At 51.3% G+C, this 26,773-nt stretch overlaps 2 protein-coding genes across 2 annotated transcripts in view; one reads left to right on the top strand and one right to left on the bottom strand.

Moving 5' to 3' along the window:
* Positions 1-3,284: 3,284 nt before the first annotated feature.
* LOC133356810 (uncharacterized) lies at positions 3,285-20,947 on the bottom strand. The gene is made up of 7 exons (XM_061574506.1): positions 20,893-20,947; positions 15,979-16,072; positions 13,110-13,288; positions 10,055-10,253; positions 8,301-8,662; positions 7,678-7,857; positions 3,285-4,959 (listed from the first exon to the last, which is right to left on the bottom strand). The coding sequence occupies exons 3-7, from the start codon at positions 13,245-13,247 to the stop codon at positions 4,861-4,863; spliced, it is 978 nt and encodes a 325-aa protein (XP_061430490.1). The 5' UTR covers positions 13,248-13,288; positions 15,979-16,072; positions 20,893-20,947; the 3' UTR covers positions 3,285-4,860.
* LOC133356809 (voltage-dependent L-type calcium channel subunit alpha-1D-like) overlaps positions 14,064-26,773 on the top strand; it is a 62,905-nt gene continuing 50,195 nt past the window's right edge. Inside the window, exons 1-2 of the mRNA XM_061574505.1 lie at positions 14,064-14,638; positions 24,892-25,108. Of these exons, the coding sequence (XP_061430489.1) occupies positions 14,491-14,638; positions 24,892-25,108 (365 nt within the window). The 5' untranslated portion in view covers positions 14,064-14,490. The remainder of the gene's footprint in view (positions 14,639-24,891; positions 25,109-26,773) is intronic.

The raw sequence follows: 26,773 nt of genomic DNA, 5'->3' as shown, positions 1-26,773 counted from the left end.
CCCCCCCCCGACCACTCCGCCGTCCGGTGCCATGTGTTTGACCCCGGGTCGGCCGTTGGGGCTGATGTCCAAAAAGCAGGGGGGGGAGAGGGGAGATGTGGAGGCGCGATAGCAGGCGCGGGCTGCGGCGACTGTGCAGTAAACACGCGGCGCCACTCGGTAAACACGGGGAGGTGGGCGACGCACGGAGGCGGGTTGCGGCGATGGGCAGCCTGCGCGGCGAGGGGTCCCGCGGGGGTCTCTTGCCACAGGCCGCCACGTCGACCGATTGAGCGGCGATCCATCGGGGTGCTTCGAGTTTATTTCATTCGTTACACGGACCCGTTTTAGCCGGGTGCTTGGGTTATTTTACGCGGGAGATCGTTGGTGCCACTCGCCACCTCAACCCTCCACGTGGTACGGAGGGTTGATGTGCAACATTTGCGCGCTCTAGCGAGCTGGCCGGTGGATGTCTTCAGGAGTAGCCTCGTGGTGAATATGTACGTTGGACTTCCTTCGCACCGTTCGTAGCCAACCGTGCTATTCAGAGGTGCGGGGGGGGGGACAACAAACTAAACACAAAAAATCAGTTCATAAGAAATGAGTTTTTAATCTGCATTTAAAAGTGCCAAGCTCCAGTGGCTTCCTAATATCGGAAGAGTGTTCCAGACGGCCGCAGAAAGCGCGCGACGCAAGTGTCCGTCTTTGTTTGACGGCTAGCCGAAAGCCGCTGCGAAGATGGCCGGTGTTTGCGCGACGGTTTGTGCTCCCATTCCGCAATTCAGGCCGGCGAATGAAGTAATTGGCGCTGGGAGATTACAACACGGTGCGAGGCGTCGACTCGCGGAGAGGAAACTTCATTAGACTCGCACGAGAGACCCACGGACTCGCATAGACGCCGCCGCAGAGTCACGTGGGAGATTCGCAGACCCATGGACGTTTAAGCGGCGACGGTGATAATAATGCAATTCATAACGCGCGCAAATTTGCGGACGTAACGGCCGCAACTCAGAGGCGTGGAGCCAAGCTCAGAGTCACTCGAAAGCACGTGGTTGTAGAGGTGAGTTTTTAAGTGTCTCTTGAAGGAGACGATTGAGATGATGCTGCGAATGTGCAGAGGGATTGCGTTCCAGACTGTTGTTTGTGGGTTTTTTTGTGCGAAAGTCGCGGCTCGATGTTCTCGGCCGCGGGGCCGCCCTTAAGCATCCGTCGGTGCTCAGGAGCAACTTGGCCCCCAACATCCACCGTGCGATGTTCCCGACGCAAGTCTCCGTACGGAATCGTCGCATTTGGCTCGGCGAATCGAAACCCCGGGGGTTACAAGCTGGTCGCGACACGAGAAGAGGATGGAAGAAGGGCAAATCGGAGAGAATTGGATACGGGAGGGGTGGCGGGGAGGAATTGCCGAGAGATCTGGATGAGAGGCAAGGTGGCGGCGTTCATATGGGGCCTCATGGCAGCACAAGATTGCACACGAAACCCAACCATCTGGCATTTTTTTTGTAACCTCGAGGACGGAAAAAAAAAGCGATGGCCTTGACAGGCTTTTACATTAACCAAGCAGCATTCGCTTTCAACACACAACCTCTGCAACGGTTTCGCCCCCCCCTAGGACTCATCAGCAAGAGCCGGGCACGCTCCACAAATACCGCTGCTCTCTCTGCGAATCTACACGCTGGTATTCTTCGTTTTGTAAAACAGTTGCCGAGCACAGTGTGTCCAACTACCCCCACTGGCAACCAAACAGCGGCCCGTCAGTGTCGTAGTGGAAAAGAGTGTGGCGCGTTCCTTGAACAGAGTGGGGTTACTGTCGTTGTTGTTGTTGTAAGAGCTTGGAGAGGAAGAGACGGTGATGGTGGTGGTGATGATGATGGGAGTAGGGAATTCCAGAGCAGTGCAAGAGAAGAACCAGGAAGAGAAGCGAGGTGACCTGCAGTGTGGCGAGTGGGCGAGCGAGTGCGTTATAAGTGTGTGGGTGGAAGGATGGCTGAGTGGGTAAGTGTGGTGTTCTAACCCGCAGTGTGGTGAATGGGTTGTCGAGTAAGTGGGTAGGGGTGGTGCTGTGAGCCGCACTGTGGTGGATGGGTGGGTGAGTGTGGCACATTAGTAATGGACCACTATTTTAATTATTTCCTTGTGCAGCAAGGGAGTAAAGTGTGGTTTTGTGAAAGTCCTTATGTGCTGTGCTGTTCATGAATGCACGTGTGCACACCAGCATGCAGTAACGGAGTTGGGCCTGTGGGTGGCTGTCAGGGTTATTGATTAACCAGACTAGTACACCAGTCACGTGGTTAATGGCGGCTCGGTTGAGGATTGCTGTGTGACACCACGTGCTGTTCCATTTTGTTTTTTATCGTTATAGAATGTTCTAGACTTGTTCAAGACTTCAAGCTTGGCTTCGAATTGTTAGTTTGTGATGTATTCAATAGGAGGGATTTTATCACTGTGACCTGTAAAAGATGACATACTGTAGTTAATGCTTGTATTTCTCTAACCATAATACTATAACCTAATACTATAACCGTCATTATACATTACACTCGAGCACAGATGGACTCGTCTGTCTGAACAACGCTCGCCGCTTTCCGTGGTGCTAACGTTAAGAAAAAAAGGCCCACACAATGCACGAGCTTGATACGCGGTGGTTTGGCTGCTGCAGCTCTTTACTATAAAAATGTCCCTCCCTTTATTACTGCTAATCCTACATAATACACTAGCATAATGACTTTGAGATCCCCCACCACCGACACATTCCACAAGTAGTGACTAATCCCATATCTGCATTTGTCATCAATATGCTAAATTCCTCTGTTGATATGTAAACTCCTTTGTCAAGGCTCTCTCCTCCTCTGACCCAGCTTAAAAATACGCTGCCAAGCTTAGCAGTGTTCATTAGGACGCTGTCTTTCCGACAGCCCTGTTCTTCAGCTGAGGACAGCTGCTTGCGTTGTGGCCGAAACGTCGTGAGAATTTTATCTTATTATGTTAATTTTTATTATTTTATTATTTCCCTTCTATGTGACTTTACCGAAGGAACCAAGAATATTAACCGGACTTGTACACCAGTCACGTGGTTAATGGCGGCTCGGTTCTGGATTGCTGTGTGACACGTGCTGTTCCATTTTACAGATTAACCACAATAAATGTGTTTGCCCTCGATTTGGAGCACCTGCCCACGTCCTTCATTTCGAGTATGCAAACATGAGTGAGTGGGTAAGTGTGGTAGCTACAGAAACGTTACAAGGAGGCGACTGACCGCTGGTGAGCGAGCGGGCGAGCAAGCAGGAGCTGAAAGTGTGGATTTTTCCAAAATTCTTTATTCGTTTACGTCCAGCGCAGGCAAACGAACGTCAACTACAAATACATCACCAAAGTGCAACTCCCAAACCAGCGACACCTTATACTTTGCCACGAAGCACTCCGTTCCGTCTCCACAAACAAAATATGCACTGCGTTTTAAGGTCGACTGGGCCCGGCGCCGCTCCAGGCCAATCCCGCAAGTGCTTTCCGTGCGAGCGTTTGCCTAAGCGAGCAAAATCCGGGCTGATTTCGACCTTGCGCATTTCATCGGCCGACTCGGGGCTTGTTAAACAAACGCGAGACGTCCAAGGCAAGGGCACTCCAACGATGAATTAGGGGGTGCCGATCGACACGGAAAGAAACTGCTAAGTAACTGCCGTGTACAAACACACACACAACGGCACACACACACAACGGCGCACACACAACAGCCGACCGGCCTCTACCTTTGCAAGCGTCTAAACAGATATCTGGCCAAACATTACCAACGCAGAAAATAATTACCTGTATATATATATTTTTTACTCAATTTTGATGAAGCACAGTAAGTAGCATCATCGCCCTCCCACCCACCAAACCCCCAACCCCGTGACAGTGAAAGCTTGGGCCGGAACCCTCTCCTAAAAAACGAAACCCGGATAGACGCGCATAATCGCCGCTAGACAAAGTGGGAAGAGGGGTCTAAAGAAATCCAAATCGGCCAGGTCTCTCTTTATCCGCTCATGATGGGGCCACATTTTTTTTTTTTACTTACACAGACCTTGCCAAAAAAAAAAAGTCCCAAAAAATCCTTACGTTTTCAAGTCTCTCAAGCGGCTGGGCTGAGCCCCACGTAAAAAAAATGGGTGGACGCAATTTAACGCGAGAAGGATTTTTCGCGTAGTCTTTGGTGACCGCGCTGAAGACAGTCAACTCACCCACTGCACTTGAGAATTCCGGTCGAATCACCGGCTGAAACCCGGATTCAAACCCAGGATTGTCAGCGGTGCCGGCTCGGCGTTTCCCCCCGACGTTTCCTCCCGACGCCGCCAGAACCCGAACGTGGCTGTGATGGTTATTTCGCTCAAACTTTGGCACACAACAAATAACATAAACCATCCCTGGACACCCAATCAACAACGCGGCTGGACCCAGGTGAGCCGGCACAGGTGAAGGGTGCATGCCCCCCCCCCCCCCGTGCCCCCCCCTGCATTCAAGGCACTTTGGATCCCGCCTGGGGACTCTTTGGCGAGTGGGTGGGTGCCAGCGAAGCCTGGGGCGCGTAGGTGCTGCCCTGGCTACCCTGGCTGCCCTGACGGTCACTTTGGCTCATTGTCGTTGGTGCTTGGGGCCGTGTTTGTATCGTCCTGGGCTGGTGCCCCGTGTTCCCCTGGCCTGACCTCGCTGCCGCTTCTACCGCAACGTAGTCCTGTGGCACGCAGCTGCGTTGAGATGCTATTCAAATTGAAAATCGCCGCCCCCGCTGCTGCTGGTGGTGGTAAGGCCGCACGGTTCGGTCGTTGCGCAACGCTGGAGCCGTCACGACCACCACCTCCGGGTTGGTTTTGCGTTGTCGTCGCCGTGGAGCCTCGAGGGTGCTGCTCAACGTGGACGGCACTGGGGGTGGGCGGCTCGCGACTCGGCGCCAGAGGAGCGGTGCAGGTAAGCGCGGTGGATTCTGTCCACAAATTCGTCGTCGTTCTGCAACACAGCGCGAGCACGCGTCATCTCTACCGCAGCGGTCTTCATTGCAGGGCCCCCCGCGGGCCACTGGCGGCCCCTAGAGGCCTTTAGTGCGGCCCCCGACAATACACAAATGTTCTAGATTTGAAGTTATGACTGCGAGGATCCATACTCTTGGTTCTTTCGGTAAAGTCACGTAGGTAAAGAAAATAATAAATAAAATAAAAGATAAAAATAAAAATGGTGAAAACACCCCCACCCATCGTCGTGCTGCTGTCAAACCCCAATGGTTTAAAATGTGTGGCGGCCCTCACAATGGTGAGGTCTCATCGGCAAAAGTGGGGCCCCCCCCCCCTCCCCCCCCCCCCCCCCCCCCCACCCCCCCTCTGAAAATGAGTGAAGATGACCGCTCTACCGGCTCCAAACCTCTCACGGCCAGTCTCGTCCATTTCTTATGACCTGGTGGATCCCCTTCTCCTCCTTCTCTGGCCGTCCCGATGTTTCACGTGAGCAAATGTAGAGTTCATTTACGAGACACACACAAAGGCACAGGCAAAGATCCCCCCCCCCCCCCCCCGTATAATCTTCACCGACTGTTGGGGCAAGTGCTGTAACAGAACATCTATGAAGGCCGGCACGGCACAACGGTTGGTGGGTGGCCAGCACCACGCCCGGCCGCCTTTGTCTCCTTAGTAGTGTTTACACACTACACCAGGTGCTCATTTGAGGCCGAGTCGACCTAGGGGAGGCCCAGGACCGGTTCAGATAATCGTCACTGGTGTTGACCGTGAGCAGGAATCAAGGCCGGGTGGCCGGGTTCGTAGCGCAGCGCTAACCGCCGCTGCACTGTCGCTTCCCATCGAAGGAAGAGGTCGCAATCGGGTACCCGGCCGGGTACGGGTACCCGTTTGCGATCCTGGTGCGGCCGGGTACGGGTACGGGTAGGCCGTGAGTCACTGGTGAGTAACCGTTTGTCACTCATTTCCCAACGTCTTGTCTCTTCCTTAATTTTGAAGCTTTCGTGACTGCAGGAATTATTCTTTGGTTCTTTCGGTTAAGTCACGTCTAAAGATAAAATAATAAATTAAAATAATAGCATATTACGACGTTTCGATTGCAACACAAGCAATCATCATCAGGTATAAAAGAAATAGCAACAAAAATCTAACTAGAAAACTATAGACAGACATACAAGCAGACAGACATCACAAGGACACACAGAGAAAGGACACATATCGGCACAAAGAGAGGGGTCGTTTCTGTGACGGTCCCTTAAATATAGAGAGCCTGCAACATGGCTTCATCCCAGAGGTCGCAATCGGGTACCCGTACCCTACCCGATACCCGGCCGGGTACGGGTAGCCGGGTATCGGGTAGGGTACGGGTACCCGTTTGCGACCCTGGTGCGGCCGGGTACGGGTACGGGTAAGGAATCAAAACCCGTTTGCGACCTCTGATCGAAGGCCAACGCACACGCACGCCTACGGTGTCTGCTGCCATCTGGTGGCAACATCTATAAAAAATAAAGATTGTGCGAGGACCCCAGGGTCATGCCCACTCCCCTCCCCGCCCCGGTTCATTCTATTTTGCAGATTTTACCCAGGGAAGCCTCGCCGAGTCTCAAGATTCTTTCTTCAGGGAGGGTCCTGCCAAGGTTTCTGAGCGAGGGAAGCGATGTTGTTGTCGCCGCCACGTGGAAATCCCAGCCGAGTGATTCGCGTGTTTTTATTGTTGCAGCATTGTGGCACGTTTCGCCAATACCCTGGCATTTGGCGAAGCGTGCCAATTTGTCCGTATTGTTTTTAGCTACGGGAGGAAAGCAGAGAAGCCAAAGGAAAACCCCACGCACAACAGGGGGAGGGGAGATACAAATGCCACACAGAGAGGTGCCCGAGTCGTGAATCTAATCCAGGCCCTTCTTGCTCCGGAGCCACGAGTGTTACCAATTTGCTTAAGGTTTCTTATTTAACCAAAAATAAAATAAGGAGTTTGCCGATGAGATGCGGAGTTTGCTCGCTTAGACAAACGCTCGCACGGAAAGCACTTACGTGATTGGCCTGGGGAGGCGCCGGGCCCAGTCGACCTAAAAACGCAGTGTTTATTTTGTCTATGGAGACGGAACGGAGTGCTCCAAGGCAAGGTGTAAGGTGTCGCTGGTTTGGGAGTTGCACTTTGGTGATGTATTTGTGGTCGGCGTTCTGTATACGGTGTTAAAAAATGCACGGCTGTGAAACGATCGAAGCTATGACCGCATCTTCTTGGTTCTTTCGGTAAAGTCACGTAGAAGGGAAGTAATAAAATAATAAAAATAAAACATAATAAAATAATTCTCACGACGTTTCGGCCACAACGCAAGCAGCCGTCAGCCGTCCTCAGGTCTGTCGGGGAGACAGCGTCTGAATGATGCTGTCTCCCCGACAGACCTGGTCTTCACCTGAGGACGGCTGCTTGCGTTGTGGCCGAAACGTCGTGAGAATTATTTTATTTTATTATGTTTTATTTTTATTATTTTATTACTTCCCTTCTACGTGACTTTACCGAAATAACCAAGAAGATGAATCCCTGCAGTCACGAAAGCTTTAAATCTAAATATGACCGCATGTACGGGAAGTTCGGCTGCCAGATTGTGCGTGTAACGGCGAGAGAGTGGAGTGGTGGGGAGGAGAGTGGAGTGGTGGGGAGGAGAGGGGAGGGGAGGAGAGGGGAGCGGTGTAGAATCGGAGGGGCCCCGTGCACCTGCAGCAGGTAGAGCAGTGTGTCCTGCAGCTGGGATTGAGTCAACACAGACGGCAGTGGCGGCGGGGTGGGCGGGATGACGGGTCGAGTGGGCGCGCGTGGCCCCAGCTCAAAATCCCACGGCGTGAGGAGGGTCGGCGGGGTCACCGGCCTCGGCTCGCAAGGCACGGCGGGGCGCAGCTGCGGCAAAGTACAGTCGATGGCGTCGTCGTTAGCGTCGGCAGCGAGAGCAACGTCGTCATTACCACCACCATCGTTGACGTCCGAAGCAAGAGTGATAATTCGCCATCGTTATCATAGGTGCCAGCACCGTCAGGAGCGTCGTCATTATCATCTGCACCATCGTTATCGTCCACAGCAAAAGCATTACGGTCGTCAGCAGCGCCAGCAAAGAGTATCGTTAGCGTTAACGCATCATTGGCATTGACAAGAGCGTCAAAATCGGCCACAACGGAGCCGTGAACGTTATTGGATGGCAGCCGTGGCAGCCGCACCGGGATCTTTGTCGGCATCGCCAAAAAATCTGAATGGTGGCGGCCCGTCTAGTTGCCGTAGGCCGCTCGTTGGGCCGGGGATGGCCGTCAGTCAACGAGGAGAGAGTCGCTCGCTGCCCATCGGTTTACCTCCTCCCGGCTCATGTCGCGGCTCATGTCCCGGCCCATATCCCCCGTGCCTCCACCCAGCGCCGACGGCCGTCGCGGCAGACGACAAAAACCCCCAACGGTCGACCACGAGGAGCAGGAAGAAGAAGAGAACTCGACGAAGGGCGGCGTCGGCAGCTCCACCGTCAGCTGATGCGGCATCAGCAGCAGCGGCGGCGTCTCGCGGTCACGGCTCGAGTCCGACGCCGATGCGCCGCTCGCCCTCCGTGGGTCGGCTGCCTGGAAAACGGTTGTCAGCGCCGCAGGAGGCTGGGGCCCGAGCCGGGCCTCACCGCGGCATGACGCCGAGGTGGCGGCTCTGGACAGCCCCGCCTCGTTTGGTTCTGCCGGGGGACGGCGCGGCGGCCACGGGGAAGAAATATTTTTTTATCAAAACTTAAATTGGAAAAGTGGACGGACAATCACGGCAGCATCGCGGAAACCCCAAGGTTGTACGCATACGGTGCAGTCACAGTGCAGACACACGATATACACAGTACAAACAGTATAAACATACACATTACAGGGCCGAGATCATCAACTCGCGACACTTGAGAAGCCGGTTTAAATCACAACTCGGCGTATGTCGAATCTATGGGTTGCTATGTCAGTCTCGGGGGCTCTGTGCACGACTCGGGGCCGCGGTGTAAGTCACCGAGGACTGGACTGACACCATCATCTTCGCCACACTTGAGAAACCGGATTCGAACCCAGGCTCTCAGCGAAGCTGGCTCAGCGCTCAGAGCCACCCGGTTTCCTCCTCTTGGCTCTGTTGGTGAACACCGTAAGCTACACAACCAACCGAACTAAATTGTACACCGCAGTGCCCGGCGCTTGCTCAGTTCCCGCTGGCTCTGCCTGCCCCCCCGCCTGCCCCCCCGCCTGCCCCCCCGCCTGCCCCCCCGCCTGCCCCCCCGCCTGCCCCCCCGCCTGCCCCCCCGCCTGCCCCCCCCGTCTGCCCCCCCCGCCTGCCCACCCGCCCCTAGGAGCTCTCATCCTGACCCCCAATCGCCGAGGCCGGAGGCGGAGGAGGAGCAAGAAGAGGAGAGAAAGTCCGGCGAGCGCCGGGATCCTGCTGCGGACCGGCACCAGCGTGCGGCCGGGCACCGGCAATCCACGCGGGGACGGGCCGGCCAGTGGGCGCGGGCTCCAGCTGCGGGCCGATCAGCGCCGCCAGGCTCAGCCACTCGGCGGCGCCACCGCCGCGCCGGACGTGTGGCGCGCTCATTTGTACGGCAAACTTTTTTCAAATTTTCTTGCTGTGGTTTTCACACATAATGATGACGATTGCTTGTTGTGCAATCGAAACATCGTGAGAATTTTATTGTTTTATTTTTATTATTTTATTATTTCCCTTCTACGTGACTTTACCGAAAGAACCAAGAATATGAATCCCTGCAGTCACGAAAGCTTTAAATCAAAATCTTTACACCTGTTTTAGTGGCGGAAAGGGTAAACCCTATTCTTATGAAGCTCTTTTTTTTTTTTACAAATGTCCAGTCAGGGCGGGTAAGAACGTTACAACAAACAGTACAAAAACACGACAGCAGTGCAAAGTACAAGAAAATCAGGCAAATCACCGAAACAATACACAACGCAAACTAAACCATCCCCATCCTTACCAGACAAAGCCCACCTCAGACATCAACTTATTTTTTCAAAAGCGACCTGGCCACGAAACGAAAGCTCAACACAAAGCGGCGCCATCATTTGACGAGCAGGGAGACAACTTTGACCTTGAGCTTTGGAGCGCGTCGACTGCCGCGGAGAGGCGATCGGCCTGGCGCCGGACGCGAGGTGCTCGTCGCCGGGCCTGTCGTCGCAATCGGGGTGGGAGGGCCATGACAGCTTGATGGCCACAGGCCTTGCCAAGTCCGGCTTGTTGTGCGTGGTCAAAGAGCTCACCATCGGCTTGGGCTCGGAGACGTGGAACCCCTGGGAAACGGTCGGTGGGGGGGGTAGACAGGGGATTCCGAAACACTTACACAAAGATCCCCCGTATAGCCTCAACAGACTGTTGGGGCAAGTGCTGTTAGCGAGCACCCGTGAAGGCCAGCACGGCGTACGACGGGGTGGGTGGCCAACACCACGCCCGGCCGCCTTTGTCTCCCCAGTGGCAATGTTTCCGCACCGTACCGGGTACTCATTTGGAGGCCGAGTAGACCTAGGGGAGGCCCAGGACCGGTTTGGATAATCGTCACTGGTGTCGTCTGTCAGCGGGAATTGGACTCGCGTTGCCAGGTTCGTAGTGCAGCGTAGCGCTCACCGCTATTACACTACCGCTCACCCCGGGTATGGGGACACGCGGGAGACAGAGGGACAACCGCTTTAATATAAATCACTCTGTTGTCGTATCCTCAAATCTTGTAACTCAATTTTAACCCACTTTCCAATGTGGTATCGACTGCAAACTTTCTATCAAAAAAAAAATATTTGTAAACATTCTTTTTATATGTTATGTTTTCGGCTTGGGTCTAATTGTCCACGCTCAACTCACATTGGCTGTAAATCACTACGGCCCCTTACGTTATGGCAAGCTTTGCGGCCACATCCTGGAGTCGTGGAGTTCTGCTATTACGAGTATGGTACATTTCATTAAAGCGTGTTTTAAAAAAAGTATTTTTAAATATTACTTATTTGTTGTTTTAATTTGCATTCTTCCACGATGTCACCTCGATCGTTAGCTATCCGCCGGTTGTCTCACGGGACGAAGGTGCAGCGCAATGCTTCGTGTTGGGCAGAGAATGGCTCGCGGAAGCAGAGGTCACTCGGAGCTGCCTCTTGAGATGTCTGCGAGCGACCCCTGGCCCACACGGTGGGTGGGGGGGGTGTCAAGCACTCGCCCACCCGCACTGTTACGGAAAGTGCTGTTCGTCACATCACAGTCAAACCGATCATATTTCTAATTCTCAGAGACGGAAGTTTGCGATATTAAGTGCCGTGACCCCAATGGGTTCCCGCTTTCACCCCCCCCCCTTAAAGTTCTCCTCTTCTCCTTAGCCCACCCTGCTACTGCTACTCCAGAGGTCGCAACCGGGTACCCGATACCCGTACCCTACCCGATACCCGTACCCGGTTGGGTATGGGTACCCGTTTGCGACCCTGGTGCGGCCGGGTACAGGTAAGGAATCAAAACTCGTTTGCGACCTCTGTGCTACTCCCTACCCCCAACCCACCAGCTACGACCAGGCCTACCTCAACACCTATTCACCACCTCAACCCCCATCACTATCCCTAGCCCTATCACTACCCCTACTCCCATCACTAGCCCTATCACTACCCCTACCCTCACCACTGTCCCTGCTACTCCCTGCCCCCGTCCACTAGCTACGACAAGGCCTACCCCCAACCCCTATCACTACCCCTATCACAACCCCTCCCACTACCCCTACCTTAACCACCCCCCACCTCTTCTCGCAAAAGTCACCGTAACTACACCGCCGCTCTATTTCATCCACCATTACCTTATGCACAAAAGTGTATAATAATTGTGTTGAAAAGGCACCTCGTATTAATGTGCTACTATTTAAATCTACACAAGATAAGGAGACCGGGCACCTTTGTGCGAATGTGCGACCCGACCGGAGGCGACCGAGTGCCTTAAACAGGGCGGGGAACTGACGGGCGCCTGGCAGTCGGCAGGAGCACAGCAATCTAATTGGGGCACGGTGGGAATATCCGTGACCGAGTATGGAATTGGAATCCCACCAACTCGATAAGAGCTCCCGCGCAAAGCCGTTCTTGCCTTGACAACCACAGCCGCCTTCACTCCTTCAGCAAGCCACTCTCCTCCCTCCCGACAAGGAGAGGTAGAGGGGAAAGTGAATTACAAACTCCCGTCGCGGGGAACTTTCAAGGAGGTACGCTCGATGACACCGAAGCCAGCTTGTCAATGAGAAGAGCGAGTGGCTCAGAGGTCAGAGTGCTGAGAGCCGAGTTCGAATCCAGGTGTCCACTGCCCTCAATTAAACCGGATTCACGAGTGAAGCGAGTTCATGGTTTCAGCCAAGTGAATGACTTGCATAGACACCCACAGATTTACATTAAGAACCACAGGCTCACATAGAGACTCGTAGACTCGCATCATAATGACAAGAGTTGTGATGAAGCCGGGTTCTCAAGTGCAGCGAGTTTTGATTGCGATGACGGTGGTGATAATTTTATGGATAAGATTATAATTGTGATGGTGGCAAAAGTGGTATTTATTTATGGGGAGCGGTTAGCTTTGTGGTTAGCGCGCTGCGCTACGAACCCAGCGACCAACAACAGTGCCGAATATTTTAACTGCTTGGCTCAGCCTCAAATGGGGTACCTGGTAGTGTAAACATCAGCACGGAGGAGACAAAAGGTGGTCGGGTGTGGTGCTGACCACCCACCCCCTCTCGTGTACCGTGCCAGCCTTCATTAGGTGCTCGCTAACTGCGCTTACCCCAGAAGTCTGTTAAGGCCACACGGGGCGATCTTTGTGCCTTCGCAGTGTGAAACACCAGACAGCAATGATGTCAATCGCTAGCCACAGCCAAACGATAGAGTGTTCGCCACTTGTTTTGCGCTTCGAACCCGGTGGGCGCCCTGGTTAATACTGCGGTTGTGTTGACCAACACGCAATGGTGCTGTCTTGCTTCCCAGCGGGCGTTTTGAGATCTTGCGACGTCGTTGGCAGACAAATGTTGTGGCCTGCAGCGGTTTTAGCACACTGCGTGCCAGCTTCGAAAATGATGATGAAAATGACAACCGTGAAGACAACAGCAGTGACAGGTGCCCCCAACGAGCACGGCTACCCTCGCTCACCTGGCCATACTCGGGCCGAGCGGCGGTGGCGACGATCTGTACGGTGCCCGTGGCCCTGTACTCCGAAGGGGCCCTCAGCGACACGGTGGCATCGGCGAGGACCCACGGCGGGGCCCGCGGGAAGCGCACGGAGCTCATGCACGGAGCGCGTCGCCGCCTCCTCCTCCGCCGGTGCCGGCCTGGGCGCCCGCACAGACGGGAGACGCCGCCGTCCGACGATTTCAAGCGAGAGTAGAGGCTTGTGGGTACGCGGGGAGACCCGTGTGACCCCGAGCACGTGCGCATCACCCCAACACGACCTCGGCCATGCACGTTCGTTGAACTTATTTCGAAATTGTACATAGCCAAACCGTGGCTAACCAAGGGGCCCATGTTGGGAGTACAGTAATGTACAAGCACCAACCAAGGCCCGTAAACCTACAGAGATCCGTAGACTCTCACTGAGATTCATCAACTTACACCGAGGGTGGGGGGGGGGGTATCCATTGAGTGTGTACTGGGGCCCACGGGCCAGAGGGGCCCCAAGTGCCAGGCTATGAAGAGGGGGAGGGCCCCCCCCCCCATTTCATTAGTTGCACCAGAGCTCATGCCAACCGTTTGTGAGCAGCACCCAATAAATGCCAACCCGAAGCCACGCTCCCGCTACGCCGCCGCCCACAGCGAGACTTCACGCACCTCTGAACGCCGCCCTGCACCCCGTGCGAATCCTCAACTAAAAACGGGCCCAATACTTCCACGCTATCTCGAGCAGACGGGCGCCACGTGCCCTTCAAGCGAGCGCCAACGCCACATTCCCGTCGGCCGTTTGCCGCCCCGGTCTGGAACACATCTCCGGCCACCGCCGAGTCCGTCCCGCGGGCGTGAGTGACGGGCCCTCCTTGGCCCCCCCCCACACCCCCCCACACCCCCCCCCACCACCCGCCCACCGCCCTCGAGCAGCAGCTACGGCGCCAATCGGCGAGCCTCCCTCGACACGACGGCAGCCCGCGCTCCGGTCTCCTGTCGGTAAAGCGGCTCGATCGAAGCGCACGCGCGGTTCGAGAGCTGGAACGGCGAAGTGGTCTCCATGTCCGCCGGCGCATTCGGATGACGCTTCTGGACAAGAAGAGAGTGGAAGAGTAGGCCAAAGCAACACTCTCGAGAGTGTGGAGACCCTTCCCGCCGGGCAGTGGCGCGAGCGAGCAATTGCAGGGCTGCGCCTTTACCTCTTAACTGGACAAGAGCAACCACCAAGGAAAGGAAGGAATTGACTGTTGAAAGCTGACGACAACAACAAAGACGACAACACACAGCACCGACCAAGAGCACACGCAAGGCAGACACCGCACGCACGAGCGCGGCTTCGCGTTGCACCACGGGGAGTGCGTTCCGCTAGCTGGCCATGGCCAACAAGCTCCTGGGCTTCGTCCAGCGAATGAGGGGGAAGAAGGTGGCGTCGGCGGCGAAGGAGGACGACTCGGACGCCGCCTTCCACGGGAAGGTGGTCAGCATTGGGCTCCTAAAGAGCAAGTACCTGCAGAGCTCCCCACGTGAGTTACCCATGCGCAGCACATGCAGTGCAGAGACGGCGGCCGGTTAACGAGAGTTCAAGTTACGTGTGCGCCGTGCCCAGATTCTGGGAGGATTCGGGAGTTACCCATGCGCAGCACACGCAGTGCAGAGACGGCTGGTTAAGGCGAGTTCAAGTTACGTGTGCGCCATGCCCAGATTCTGGGAGGATTCGGGAGGCGCGGGAAACCGGTCGATAAAACTAAGACTAAAAAAATGTACCCGTAAAAACAAAGTTTTTCACTATAAATCCTTTATATGCGTGGCGGCTAGAGTCCTCTTGTCCTCTGGCTTGAGATGGCTGCCACCTATGGGTCAGATGATTGTCTGCCAGCATTACGCAATTGGTAATTAAATATAATTTTTTTTTTCCCTAAACAGTGTAACATTTTGGAAAAAAAATTTCACGAAAATTAATTGTCACGCACAACGAGTCTGTGTGGAAAATGTCAGCTCGATTGGATCACGGGAAGTGGGTTAAAAACGACCGAAAGATTTGCACGGTCGTAAGCAAGCAAGCAAGCACGCAAGCACGCAAGCACGCAAGCAAGCGAACTTAATATAAAGAATTTAAAACGGTAGCAGAAACTGGCTCCAGCATCGGGCCCTGTTTGGGGAAGTTTGACAAACTCGGTTACTGAGTACTCTTAGGTTTTTCGGTAAAGTCACGTAGGTAAAAATAAATAATAAATAATAGAAATAATAATAGAAATAAAATAATAAATCACGACGTTTCGGAGGCAACACAAGTCTCCATCATCAGGGGGACCGTCACAGCCAGATTTACTGTCTCAAGTGAGGCAAAATTCCAAGAGACAAGCTCTTAAATACAAGTGTTGCCTCTGAAACGCCAAGCTCTTAAATACAAGTTTAAGAGCTTGACTCTTGGAATTTTGCCTCACTTGATACAGTAAATCTGGCTGTGACGGTCCCCCTGATGATGGAGACTTGTGTTGCCTCCGAAACGTCGTGATTTATTATTTTATTTCTATTATTATTTCTATTATTTATTATTTATTTTACCTACGTGACCTAAGAGTATGAATCCTTGCAGTCACGAAAACTTCTAATCTAGAATCGGTAACTGAGTGTTCATGGGAGTAGCCGGAGAGGGGTGGGGGGGGGGGGGCAACGCTCAATCTCCGCACAGATGGAAATGGGAGATTAATCCACTTGCTGTACTGCCATCTCCTGGCGAGCAAGGGTATGTCAACTCAACCACTCACAGGAAGGGAGCACCGCTAAACATTTGTGCGATACACCAAGCCTCGCTGCCCCCTCCGCAGTGCTGGATAACGGGCACGGGGCATCAAAAACGTACCAACGTAGGACCACAGAGCTTGGGCAACTGTTGGTGCCGGTTCCGGCTGCCTTCCCGCTCGCTCGTGGTTTCTGGCGCCTCCTTGTGCGAAAATCTGCGCGCGTTACAAATTCTGTAGCGTTGAGAGAGATACAATTTGCGAGACTGACGCCCCCATCACCACCACATACAAATAAGACATTGCAACGGCCTCGGGCAACACCAGGCACGAATTAAAAAAGTAATAAGTTTGTGTCGTAATCCCTCCTCCACCCGACACAACGAATTAACGAAGTTGTCACGTGAACATCAAACGTGCTGCCGAATCGGTAATTACATTGGCCGCGCTTGTTCAATCACGTGACAACTTAATTAAGTGGCTGTGTCGGGTGGAGGAGGGATTTACGGCACACACATTTTACTTACGCGCTCCGACTCGAAAATAATAAAATGTGAAAATCAGAACATTGCGACGCAAAAGCGTACACAATCACATCCACAGTACAAAGTACAGATACGCAGCACGCACACACAGTACAGTTAACACAGTACACGCAGTACAGATACACAAAGACAAAGATCCCCAAGTATAGCCTTAACAGACTGTAGGGGCAAGTGCTGTTAGCAAGCACCTATGTGGGCCGACACGGCACACAAGGGGGTAGGTGGCCAACACCACGCCCGACCACCTTTGTCGCCCTAGTGGCGATGTTTACACATCACACCAGGTACTCATTTGAGGCCGAGTCGACCTAGGGGAGGCCCAGGACCGGTTCAGATAATCGTCACCGGTGTTGGCCGTGAGCGGGAATCGAACTCGGGTTCGTAGCGCAGCGCGCTAACCGCTACACTATGTGGTACATAGCACATATACACAAGTACACATAGTGCGTGCATACACACAAAGTACCTCCGATTAGCACGGTTGGCTACATCTGGTGCAAAAGAAGTTCAACATACCGTACATACATACACGCAGTACACACGGCTATAGTATTCGCTCGTGAATGTTGTTACCTAGATTCTCCATAACGACGCGAACGATAATGATTGTAAATGTTGTGGCTTGGCACGTTCTGTTTACGTGACAACCCTTACCGATTGGCTGTGTCGGGTGGTGGCGGGTTTAACGACACATTCATATTAACGTGATCAAACCCAAAAAAAACTACTATGGATCAAAGATGGAATTTGTGCAACGGAGGTTAGTTAGTAAGTGCATACCATCAAGACAATTACAGAAAGTAAGCAGCCCAAATATATGCACGACCAATCAAGGCGTTTCTGAAGTTCACCAAGGTTTTAACCCTTTTATGGCAATAAAACAGGAGGTGAAGATGTTCATACTCCGCATTGAAACCTTTTTGCAAGGCCTCAAGACTGAATTGACCACACCTACTTGTGGAAAAACATGCAACACCCTCTGATAATATATGTACAGTGGTACCCCGGAGATCGAACTTAATTCGTTCCAGAAGGCCATTCGAACACCGATTTGTTCGAACACCGAATTAATTTTCCCCGTAAGAATTAATGTAAATGACATTAATTGGTTCCAGACACAAGAAATCTGTCATTATAAAGCATTTTTACACGAAGTTTACAGTAATTACATGCATAAAATCATGCAAAAAACAAGAAACACAATAGATAAATGAATAAATATATGGAATAAATGAAATAAATGAACATAGAACTTCACTTTAGCTGTAGTAAGGAGAGTTGATGGCTTGAGTGGAAGGTGGTGAGGAGGAGGAGGAGGAGGTGATGGTGTTATTGTTTGGAAGGGAAGCCCCCTTTGTCTGGGCAAGAGTCACACACGCTGGCCATACGCGTCTCAGCCGTACAGGTTCTTTCAAGTCGCGATTGGCCGTTCGACCTCCGAATTTCGTTCGGTTTCCGGGGCAAAAAATGTTCGGAAACATCGATTGAACACCGATTTGTTCGAGTTCTGGTGCGTTCGATCTCCGAGGTTCTACTGTATTGTCTTTGAAACTGCTTGGCCTACACCAGAGACATCCTTCTTTAAGTTCTACCCGAGCTATACGCGTTTCCATAGTTGCATTGCCTTTGTAGTGTTCGCCTCTTGGTGTTCTCTGGTCTAACACTGGTGGGGACAAGGCCACAAAAGAAGGCCGTCTCTGGCGTGCAGGCCAATCTTAGGTCCCAGCGAGATATGGTGCCTGCTTGTTTATATAAAACAGGAGGGAACTAAGGCAGGGTGAGTTGGGGCAGAGGAAGAAGAGAAATGTGCAGATTTGGAGTTTCCATGTCTCTCTCTCTCCATGGCCGTGTGGATTGTTCTCAAGCTCCTTCGTTTTTTCCCCCCCCTCCACATGAAGAATCAACATCACGCGTTTAGAGTATTTGGCTACTATAAATTTCCACAGATGATAAGCCACTTCGTTGGGCTATCACATGCGGCCAGGTCGCTTCTGAAAAAAAACATTCCTGCGGAGGGAGCTGGTAGGAACGTTGGGTTGCTCGGTCAATGGCCAGGGTCAACGGCGGCGTGGTCTATTCCGCAAATATGGCAGACTGAGGGCGGGCACAAGCCAGCATGAGTATGTTAAACGTTGAGTTTTATAAGGGCACCACGGGGTGACCAGCGCCTCCCCACCCAGCCCCACCCACCCCCCACCCAGCCCCCACCCAGCCCCCAACCAGCCCCCAACCAGCCCCTCCCCAACCAGCCCCTCCCCGCACGACGGACGGACACAATAATCCCCTGTGGGCTGGTGTAACCAGAGGTTCCTACCAGTAACTCTGGCTGGTGGGTCTCATGGGCAGTTGCACCGCCTGCATACTTGATAGCTACGCCACTTGCTGGAGTCTCTGGTGAAGCAGCTACTGTGTGAGATAGAGAATGAATCCCCTACATAATGTAATCGTGTCTGTATCGGGTAAAAGTAGAAAGGAGATGCCGATTATTTTATGTACTGTACGTTGAACTTCTTTCGCACCGTGCATAGCCAACTGTGCTAATTGTAGGTGGGTGGGGAAAATTTTTTATCGGGAGGTGCGCGATTCTTACAGCGATTAAAAGATGAATTCCAAAACTCGGGGTCACTTGCGTGAAATCGTCGTATGGAAGAATGTAACCGTGCGATGTATTCAAGTTGGATGACATTTGATATGCTAACGTTACATTTAGGCCAAAGGAAACTCCAAATTCTCGGGAACAAACCCCCAGAAAACAAGACAAAGGAAAAGAGAGACAATGGGATTCTTGAATTGTGACCCCCCCCCCACCCCCGAATCGTGCCCATTCATAGAATCGCCGGCCGCAAATTGCCAACGATGGAAGTACGTTGAAACTTACTCTTAGGTTTTTTCGGTAAAGTCACGTAGGTAAAAAATAAAATTAAAAGTTAATAATAGTAATAATGGAAATAAAATTAAATAATAAATCACGACGTTTCGGAGGCAACACAAGTCTCCGTCATCAGGTGGGACCGTCACAGCTAAAATTATTGCATCACCTGATGACGGAGACTTGTGTTGCCTCCGAAACGTCGTGATTTATTGTTTTATTTTATTTCCATTATTACTTTTATTAACTTTAAATTTTATTTTTTACCTACGTGACTTTACCGAAAAAACCTAGGAGTATGAATCCTTGCAGTCACGAAAGCTTCAAATCTAGAATTAATACGTTGAAACTCTTCCGACTTGAGAGGAGGACTTCATCCAGCAGAAGTGGGGGATGTTTACCAATGGGAAGACGACACACACCGTTGTTTTCATTCACACCTCGTTGAGAACAAGGGGGCGGTCGTTCTTTCCTTGAAGAGAGTTGGATGTCTGTTGAGTCAGATCAGTGCCGGATTATCCCAGTAGCACAAGTAGCTACACATGTAGTAGCTACGGGCCCCGCACTTTCAAGGGCCCCGCGCTAAATGCTTTCAAGCTATCAATTCCGGTTCAGTGATTCTGCACTTGCTCTATTACTATAGTACTATACCGCCTTCAACTTTTATGAACGACCGGGTGTATAAGGTTAGCGATTTGTCGTATTATCTGGCTGGAAAGCAAATGAAAAATACAATTACTTTACTATGAAAGTTAAAAATGTGTTTTAATATTAACGGTTTTTTTTTTATTTTAGGGCCCCTTTGTAACATATTCTACAGGCCACCGAACCGGAATTGACAGCTTGAAAGCATTTAACGCGTGGCCCTTGAAAGTGTCGGGGCCCTTAGCTACATCCGTAGCTACTTGTGCTACTGGGATAATCCGGCACTGGAGACAAGGCAGTAAAGCAAGCAGGCGGCTCCTGACTAATTGTCACAGACGGATCTGTGAGCTGTACGCGGCGGGTGTTGCCGGGGTGCAATTCGATTGCCAGAATTGCCCATGCGATGATCATTAAGAGCCACCTCGTCGTTTGTGATAGCCAGGTCGTGTCTGAAAAAAACGAAATGAAGATCTGCGCAGCTTAGAGGGGGGAGGGGGGGGTGCTTACCTGGTGGAAATTAAACAATCAGTTTAAGTAACTACAGGCCCGGCTGTAATGAAGCCTTGCACGGGAGGCAAGGCGGAGGAAGAAACGGGAGGTCGGGCAGACGAGGGGACACGGGGCACGCACGATGCACTGCAAGAGAGAGAGAGCGAGACACCGGCAGAGACACGGAAGGGGAGACAGAGGGAGACACACCGCAAGGTAGAGAGAGAGTGACACAAGGAGACGAGGCACAGGGAGACGAGGGTTTTAGAGGCGTTACACAAGACAGGACAGGTGGGTGGGCACGTGAAGACACGGCAGGCATAGCTGTAAGACGAGGCAGGAGGATAAACGGGGAGACACTGCGGGGAGAACTTAAAAGGCAAGGCAGAGGGATACGGGGTGACACGGACACACAGCAGGAAGAACTGAAGGACAAGGCAGGGGGTAGACGGGTAATGGCGAGACGCGAGAGACGAGGCGAATCTCACCGGGGCAGCTGGAGGTGTCTCTGCGGTTCGTGTGGCCGCCACGAAGAGAACTGCCAAGTCCACGTGGACTGGAGCCCCGCCCCCCGGCACCCCGAGCCCCGCCTCTTAACCCCACCCCACAGACAAACCACGCCCCCTCCCCCAAACCACGCCCCCTCCCCCAAACCACGCCCCCTCCCCCAAACCACGCCCCCCTCCCCCAAACCACGCCCCCCTTCCCCAAACCACGCCCCCTCCCCCAAACCACGCCCCCTACACCCAAACCACGCCCCCCCCCCCAAACCACGCCCCTCCCCCAAACCACGCCCTCCTCCCCCAAACCACGCCCCCTCCCCAAACCACGCCCCCTCCCCCAAACCACGCCCCCTCCCCCAAACCACTCCCCCCTCCCCCAAACCACGCCCCCCTCCCCCAAACCACGCCCCCCTCCCCCAAACCACGCCCCCTCCCCCAAACCACGCCCCCTCCCCCAAACCACGCCCCCTCCCCCAAACCACGCCCTCTTAACCCAAACCACTCCCTCTTCACCCAAACCACTCCCTCTTCACCCAAACCACTCCCTCTTCACCCATACCACACCAATTCTAGATTTGAAGCTTTCGTGACTGCAAGGATTCATATTCTTAAGTTTTTTCGGTAAAGTCACGTAGGTAAAATATTAAAATGAATAAAAGTAAAATAAAATAAAAATAAAAATCACGACGTTTCGGAGGCAACACAAGCTTCCGTCTTCAGGTGGAACCGTCACAGCACGATTGCTGTATCAAGTAATTTTATTTTATTTTACTTTTATTAATTTTAATTTTTTACCTACGTGACTTTACCGAAAAAACCTAAGAATACCATACCACACCCCCTGTCCTCGAACCCCGCCTTTCTCCACAAATCCAGCCGCTCCCCGCAGTCAGAACACGCGCACGTGCATCGAAGCTCCGCCCCTTATATGCTAATTGTCGCCCTTCAGATTGCTTGTGTTGTGGTTATTGCAAACATGATGCCTTGAATAAAGGTGTCAGTTTTGTACCAGTTTAAAGGGTAAAACCCTACACCTATATTTTGCCACTGGTAAAGGAGGTCTCATAGTGTAAGTGCTTGCCCCGAGCTCTCAGTACTCTGATGGTGCGCTGTCTTTGAGTTGTGCGCCTTTTGGCAGTCGTCTGGTCCAACACCAATGGAGACTAGGCTCTAGGGAAAGCTGTCTCGGGTGTGGACCAATCAACTTCAAGGACAGTGCATATCATTATCATCATCAGAGTTGTTTCTTTTTGTTTGCATTTTGACTGCTTGTGTTGTGGTTATTGCAAACATGATGCCTTGTATAAAGGTGTCAGTTTTGTACCAGTTGAAAGGGTAAAAACCTACTACTACTGCCCACTATTGTATATTGTCACTACACCGGCATGGCTCACAACTGTGGCCATGTCCAGTGGCATGGCTCACCACTGTGACCAATTATCTCTGGTATATCAGATTCATTTCAAAAGCCATCACCGTTTGTTTTGTTTTATTTGGTGTCACCAATATGAGAACTCAAGGAGACCAGGTTGGTCTCATTGTGTGTAGGTTTGTTGTCCTTTTCCCCGCACCTCCGATCAGGTACGGTTGGCTACGTACGGTGCGAAAGAAGTTCAACAAAGTACATCGTCAAGAGTGTGACGTGGGCCACCAAAATAACAAAAAGTAAAACAAATAAAACTAAATCGGAGCAGGGCAAGTATGTTAAAAAATACCTGCACAAATAAACATATCAACATTACATAAAAAAACACAATTTCACGTGCCATAAAGTTTTTTTCTCGGTGAGATTTTGTTTGTTGGACCAGTCGAGTTAGCTACATCAGTCTTGTGGGGGGTCGGGGCGGAGGGGGTGGGTGGCATAGATGCCGGTATTCAGCCCTGCCAGGGGCGCAACGATGACTGGTGGGTACGTAGCATTCTAGATTTGAAGCTTTCGTGACTGCAAGGATTCATACTCTTAGTTGTTTTGGTAAAGTCACGTAGCAGCCGCATGTGACGCATAGGGGCCCAGTCGGTCACAAGGGGGCACCGAATGAAAAGATAAAGAAGTAACAAAAATTTCGATTTAAAGCTTTCGTGACTGCAGGGATTCATATTCTTGGTTCTTTCGGTAAAGTCACGTAGAAGTGAAGTAATAAAAGAATAATGAAATAATAAAGTTAAATTTATTTGATTATTTCCCTTCTTCGTGACTTTTACCGAAAGAACCAAGAATATGAATCCCTGCAGTCACGAAAGTTTAACATTTTTAATTCTCTTCTACGTGACTTTACCGAAAGAACCAAGAATAAGTAACAAAAATGTTAAGATTTTTTTTTTAAAGAATTCCAACAATTCACCACAAATGCAAAAAAATAAACCATTGTTACAAATGAGGAAAATAATATTTTCTAAAAAATACCTGGCGTAAAGTATCGTATCCGCTACTGCTGGTGTTTGTGGGTATTGTACTTGTATTAATAACTGTCACTGTGAGACTGTCTTCCTCTAATCCCAAAACACGGTGCAACTAAAACAATATATTCTAGATTTGAAGCTTTCGTGACTGCAAGGATTCATATTCTTAGGTTTTTTCGGTAAAGTCACGTAGGTAAAAAATTAAAATTAATAAAAGTAAAATAACAAAATTAAAAAATCACGACGTTTCGGAGGCAACACCTGAAGACGGAAGCTTGTGTTGCCTCCGAAACGTCGTGATTTTTATTTAAATTTTACTTTTATTAATTTAAATTTAATTTATTTACCTACGTGACTTTACCGAAAAAAACCTAAGAATATAAAACAATATATCTAGAGTTCTAGACATAGCCCTACATATCGTTGTATCCGAGTTACAAAATATCCGCAGCTATTTCAGTAAAAGTGAGTCGGGAGAAAGGAGGTGGGACCGCAATCGTGTCCTGCATAGCCCTGTTTGAAATACAATCACTCCTCTACTTACGAACGTTTGACTTACGAACTTTCAGAGTTACGAACAAACCTCGTCCCTCTTCTTGGTTCTTTCGGTAAAGTCACGTAGAAGGGAAATAATAAAATAATAAAAAATAAAACACAAGGACGGCTGCTTGCGTTGTGGCCGAAACGTCGTGAGAATTATTTTATTATGTTGTATTTTTATTATTTTATTATTTCCCTTCTACGTGACTTTACCGAAAGAACCAAGAAGATGAATCTCTGCAGTCACGAAAGCATTAAATCGAAAATTAAACCTCGTCCCGTATGGCCCGTTGCCTGTTCGCACCGAGAGTCGTAAGTTCAACCACCGCGCAATAGATGGCGGTGGTGGCATCTACATCTGCAGAACTCGAAGAACCAGTAGCCATCTACATCTACAGGAGAGTATACAACTGGTAAAGCAATTCCCCTTGTTTTTAGTCTACACGCCGTACAACGTGTTTGCAATCGGCAAGGAGTAAAGTTGGACTTACGAACAAATCGACTTACGAACAGTAACCTCTGGAACCGAACTCGTTCGTAAGTAGACCAGTCCCTTTAACACGTGTAGGCTTTCGCGACCAATACTATTCATAATCAACGTTTTTGGGTTTAGATCGCGTCATTTATAAATGTGTCGTAACCCTCCACCACCCGACACGGCCAATCAGTAAAAAAGTGTCACGTTGACACCTGACGAATTAATGAGTTAATGATGACGTCACCCTGCTGCTGCTCTATATAAGAACGAGAGACACAGCAGAGCCTCACCATTCTGGCGAATTGCCCGATGATGCTGGATGCAATTACCAGCGAAACGTCGTGCTACTCAAATTGTAAATGTTGTGGTTTCACGCTTCAACACACCGGTGGGCTAAAGCAGTGAACTAATTTGTCTTTTGTCAACGTGACACTTTTTAATGATTGACCGTGTCGGGTGGTGGAGGGTTACGACACATTTATAAATAACGCGATCTAGACCAGTCCCTTGCAAGTGGACGCGCCCCTGAGTCGCTTGCACGAACCCCTCGTCCGACTGGCACGCAGCGTCGCAGGGTGGCACATCAAAGGCCACGCCGCTCACGTGGCAAGCTGCCATCCGCATCGCCCGCGAGGAGGAGGAGCGCATGGGGCGGGCGCGCAAGGCCGCCGGTCCTACCGGCGACGGCGGCGCGGCCGGGAGCACGCGGGCGGCTCGATCGCTCTTCTGCCTCTCCCTGCAAAACCCGATGCGCAGGGCGTGCATCAGCATCGTGGAGTGGCGGTAAGGGGCCGTTCATAAATGATGTCACGCACCTAGGGGGGGCGGGGGGGCGGTCAGATATTTGTGACGATGTGTGACGAGGGGGGGGGGGTTTGAGAAATATGGCGTCACATCAAAATGCAGAACTTTAAATAAATGTAGACAACACGTTCTACTTAATGAAATCGACTGTATTTTTATAAATGTTTTCTCCTACAACATCAGGGTGCAGCGCCACGTTAAATACGCACTACGATGACAATAGTTTAAAGCGATTTGAAGCATGTTTGACATTTTTGGGGGGGGGGGGGCAGAGCTTTGTGACGTCATATTTGAGGGTGGGGGGGGGCTGACTTTTTGTGACGCCGTGTGACGATGGGGGGGGGGGGGGGTGTCAGAAATCGTCCGAAATCGCTTGACGTCATTTATGGACGGCCCCTAATACGGAATAGGGTTCCTCTCGCGCCGTCGCGTCTGTCCGCCGGTGTCACGGAACCATGATGCTGCGCTGGAATGACGATCAGAACCTTTGCTTCCGCTGGAGGAATCCGATGAGCTGTGAAGCTTTTTTTTATACACAAATCAGACGTCCAGTAGTAGGCCGCGGGGTCAGAAAGTTACAGCAGCAGATGGAATTCAATAACACGATAGGAGTTGCAAAGGTAAACAAATCGCAAGTATCTTCTTGGTTCTTTCGGTAAAGTTACGTAGAAGGGAAGTAATAAAATAATAAAAATAATTCTCTATCAGAATTATTTTATTATGTTTTATTTTTATTATTTAATTACTTCCCTTCTAATTCTGAGTGAGAATTATTTTATTATGTTTTATTTTTATTATGTTATTACTTCCCTTCTACGTGACTTTACCGAAAGAACCAAGAAGATGAATCCCTGCAGTCACGAAAGCTTTAAATCGAAAAATTAAATCGCAAGTATATATTTATGTCTATTTTGTACTTTACCGAGTAAAGCCCGACTGAGCTTTTAGCTTATTTTTCAGAAGCGACGTGACCACAAATGATAGCTCAACGAAGTGGCTTATCGTGTGGAATGCAATTACTCCGTTGTACCCCACAGCCCTGCTACATCTGGTTGTTTTTTCATGTTTTCAGCCAAATTATGAGTTGTTTATGCATTCGGGGGAGGAAACCGGAGTACCCTGAGAAAACCCACGCGCGGGTGAGGGAGCAACGCTCTATCCCCGCCCCACCCACGGGAAAAGAGTTGTTTCACAGCAACGTTCGTGTGATCTACCAGCTCTCACTGCGTCCACAGTGCTGGCTTACAGGTCGCGTGCAGCGTAGCCACCATCACTAAATATGTCTCTTACCTGCCTTGCCTCAGTCGTCACCCTGTGGCTGATTAGACTAGCGGCTGGCTGAAATATTCCACTCTTGCTCCGCTCATGGCGATCGCTTCTTGTAGACGAGGTCATCCGGAGGGCTTCGAAGGCAAACGGGGAAATTTGCACAGCAGGGCCGCCCCCCAAACTCCAGGCCAGTTTATTTTGTCGCTACTGAATAACGGAGGCCCACGTGGCAGTCGGCCGTGCGCCACCAGCTCCTGTGCCTTGGGAAATATCTGCGTACTCACGTGTCTGTCTCCTAAGGCGAGATGTTAACTACCTCGCCTGGTATGCAGGAGGTGGTGGGGTTTATCCCGACCCTTGCTTGTATATTTGGAG

The sequence above is a fragment of the Lethenteron reissneri genome, chromosome 55 (genome assembly GCF_015708825.2).
Source record: "Lethenteron reissneri isolate LAM-NWPU_2019-01 chromosome 55, ASM1570882v1, whole genome shotgun sequence".
NCBI lineage: Eukaryota > Metazoa > Chordata > Hyperoartia > Petromyzontiformes > Petromyzontidae > Lethenteron > Lethenteron reissneri.
This window is presented reverse-complemented; position numbering and strand designations above follow the sequence as displayed.

What these genes read in the sequence shown, in the direction of transcription:
- LOC133356810 (XM_061574506.1), bottom strand. Translation starts at nt 13,247, where the DNA reads ATGAGCTCCGTGCGCTTCCCGCGGGCCCCGCCGTGGGTCCTCGCCGAT. An exon ending in CTCGGCCCGAGTATGGCCAG is followed by an intron (nt 10,254 to 13,109) that starts GTGAGCGAGGGT and finishes ACCGTTTCCCAG; the next exon opens with GGGTTCCACGTCTCCGAGCC. An exon ending in GACGCGCTCCAAAGCTCAAG is followed by an intron (nt 8,663 to 10,054) that starts GTCAAAGTTGTC and finishes GTCCCCCGGCAG; the next exon opens with AACCAAACGAGGCGGGGCTG.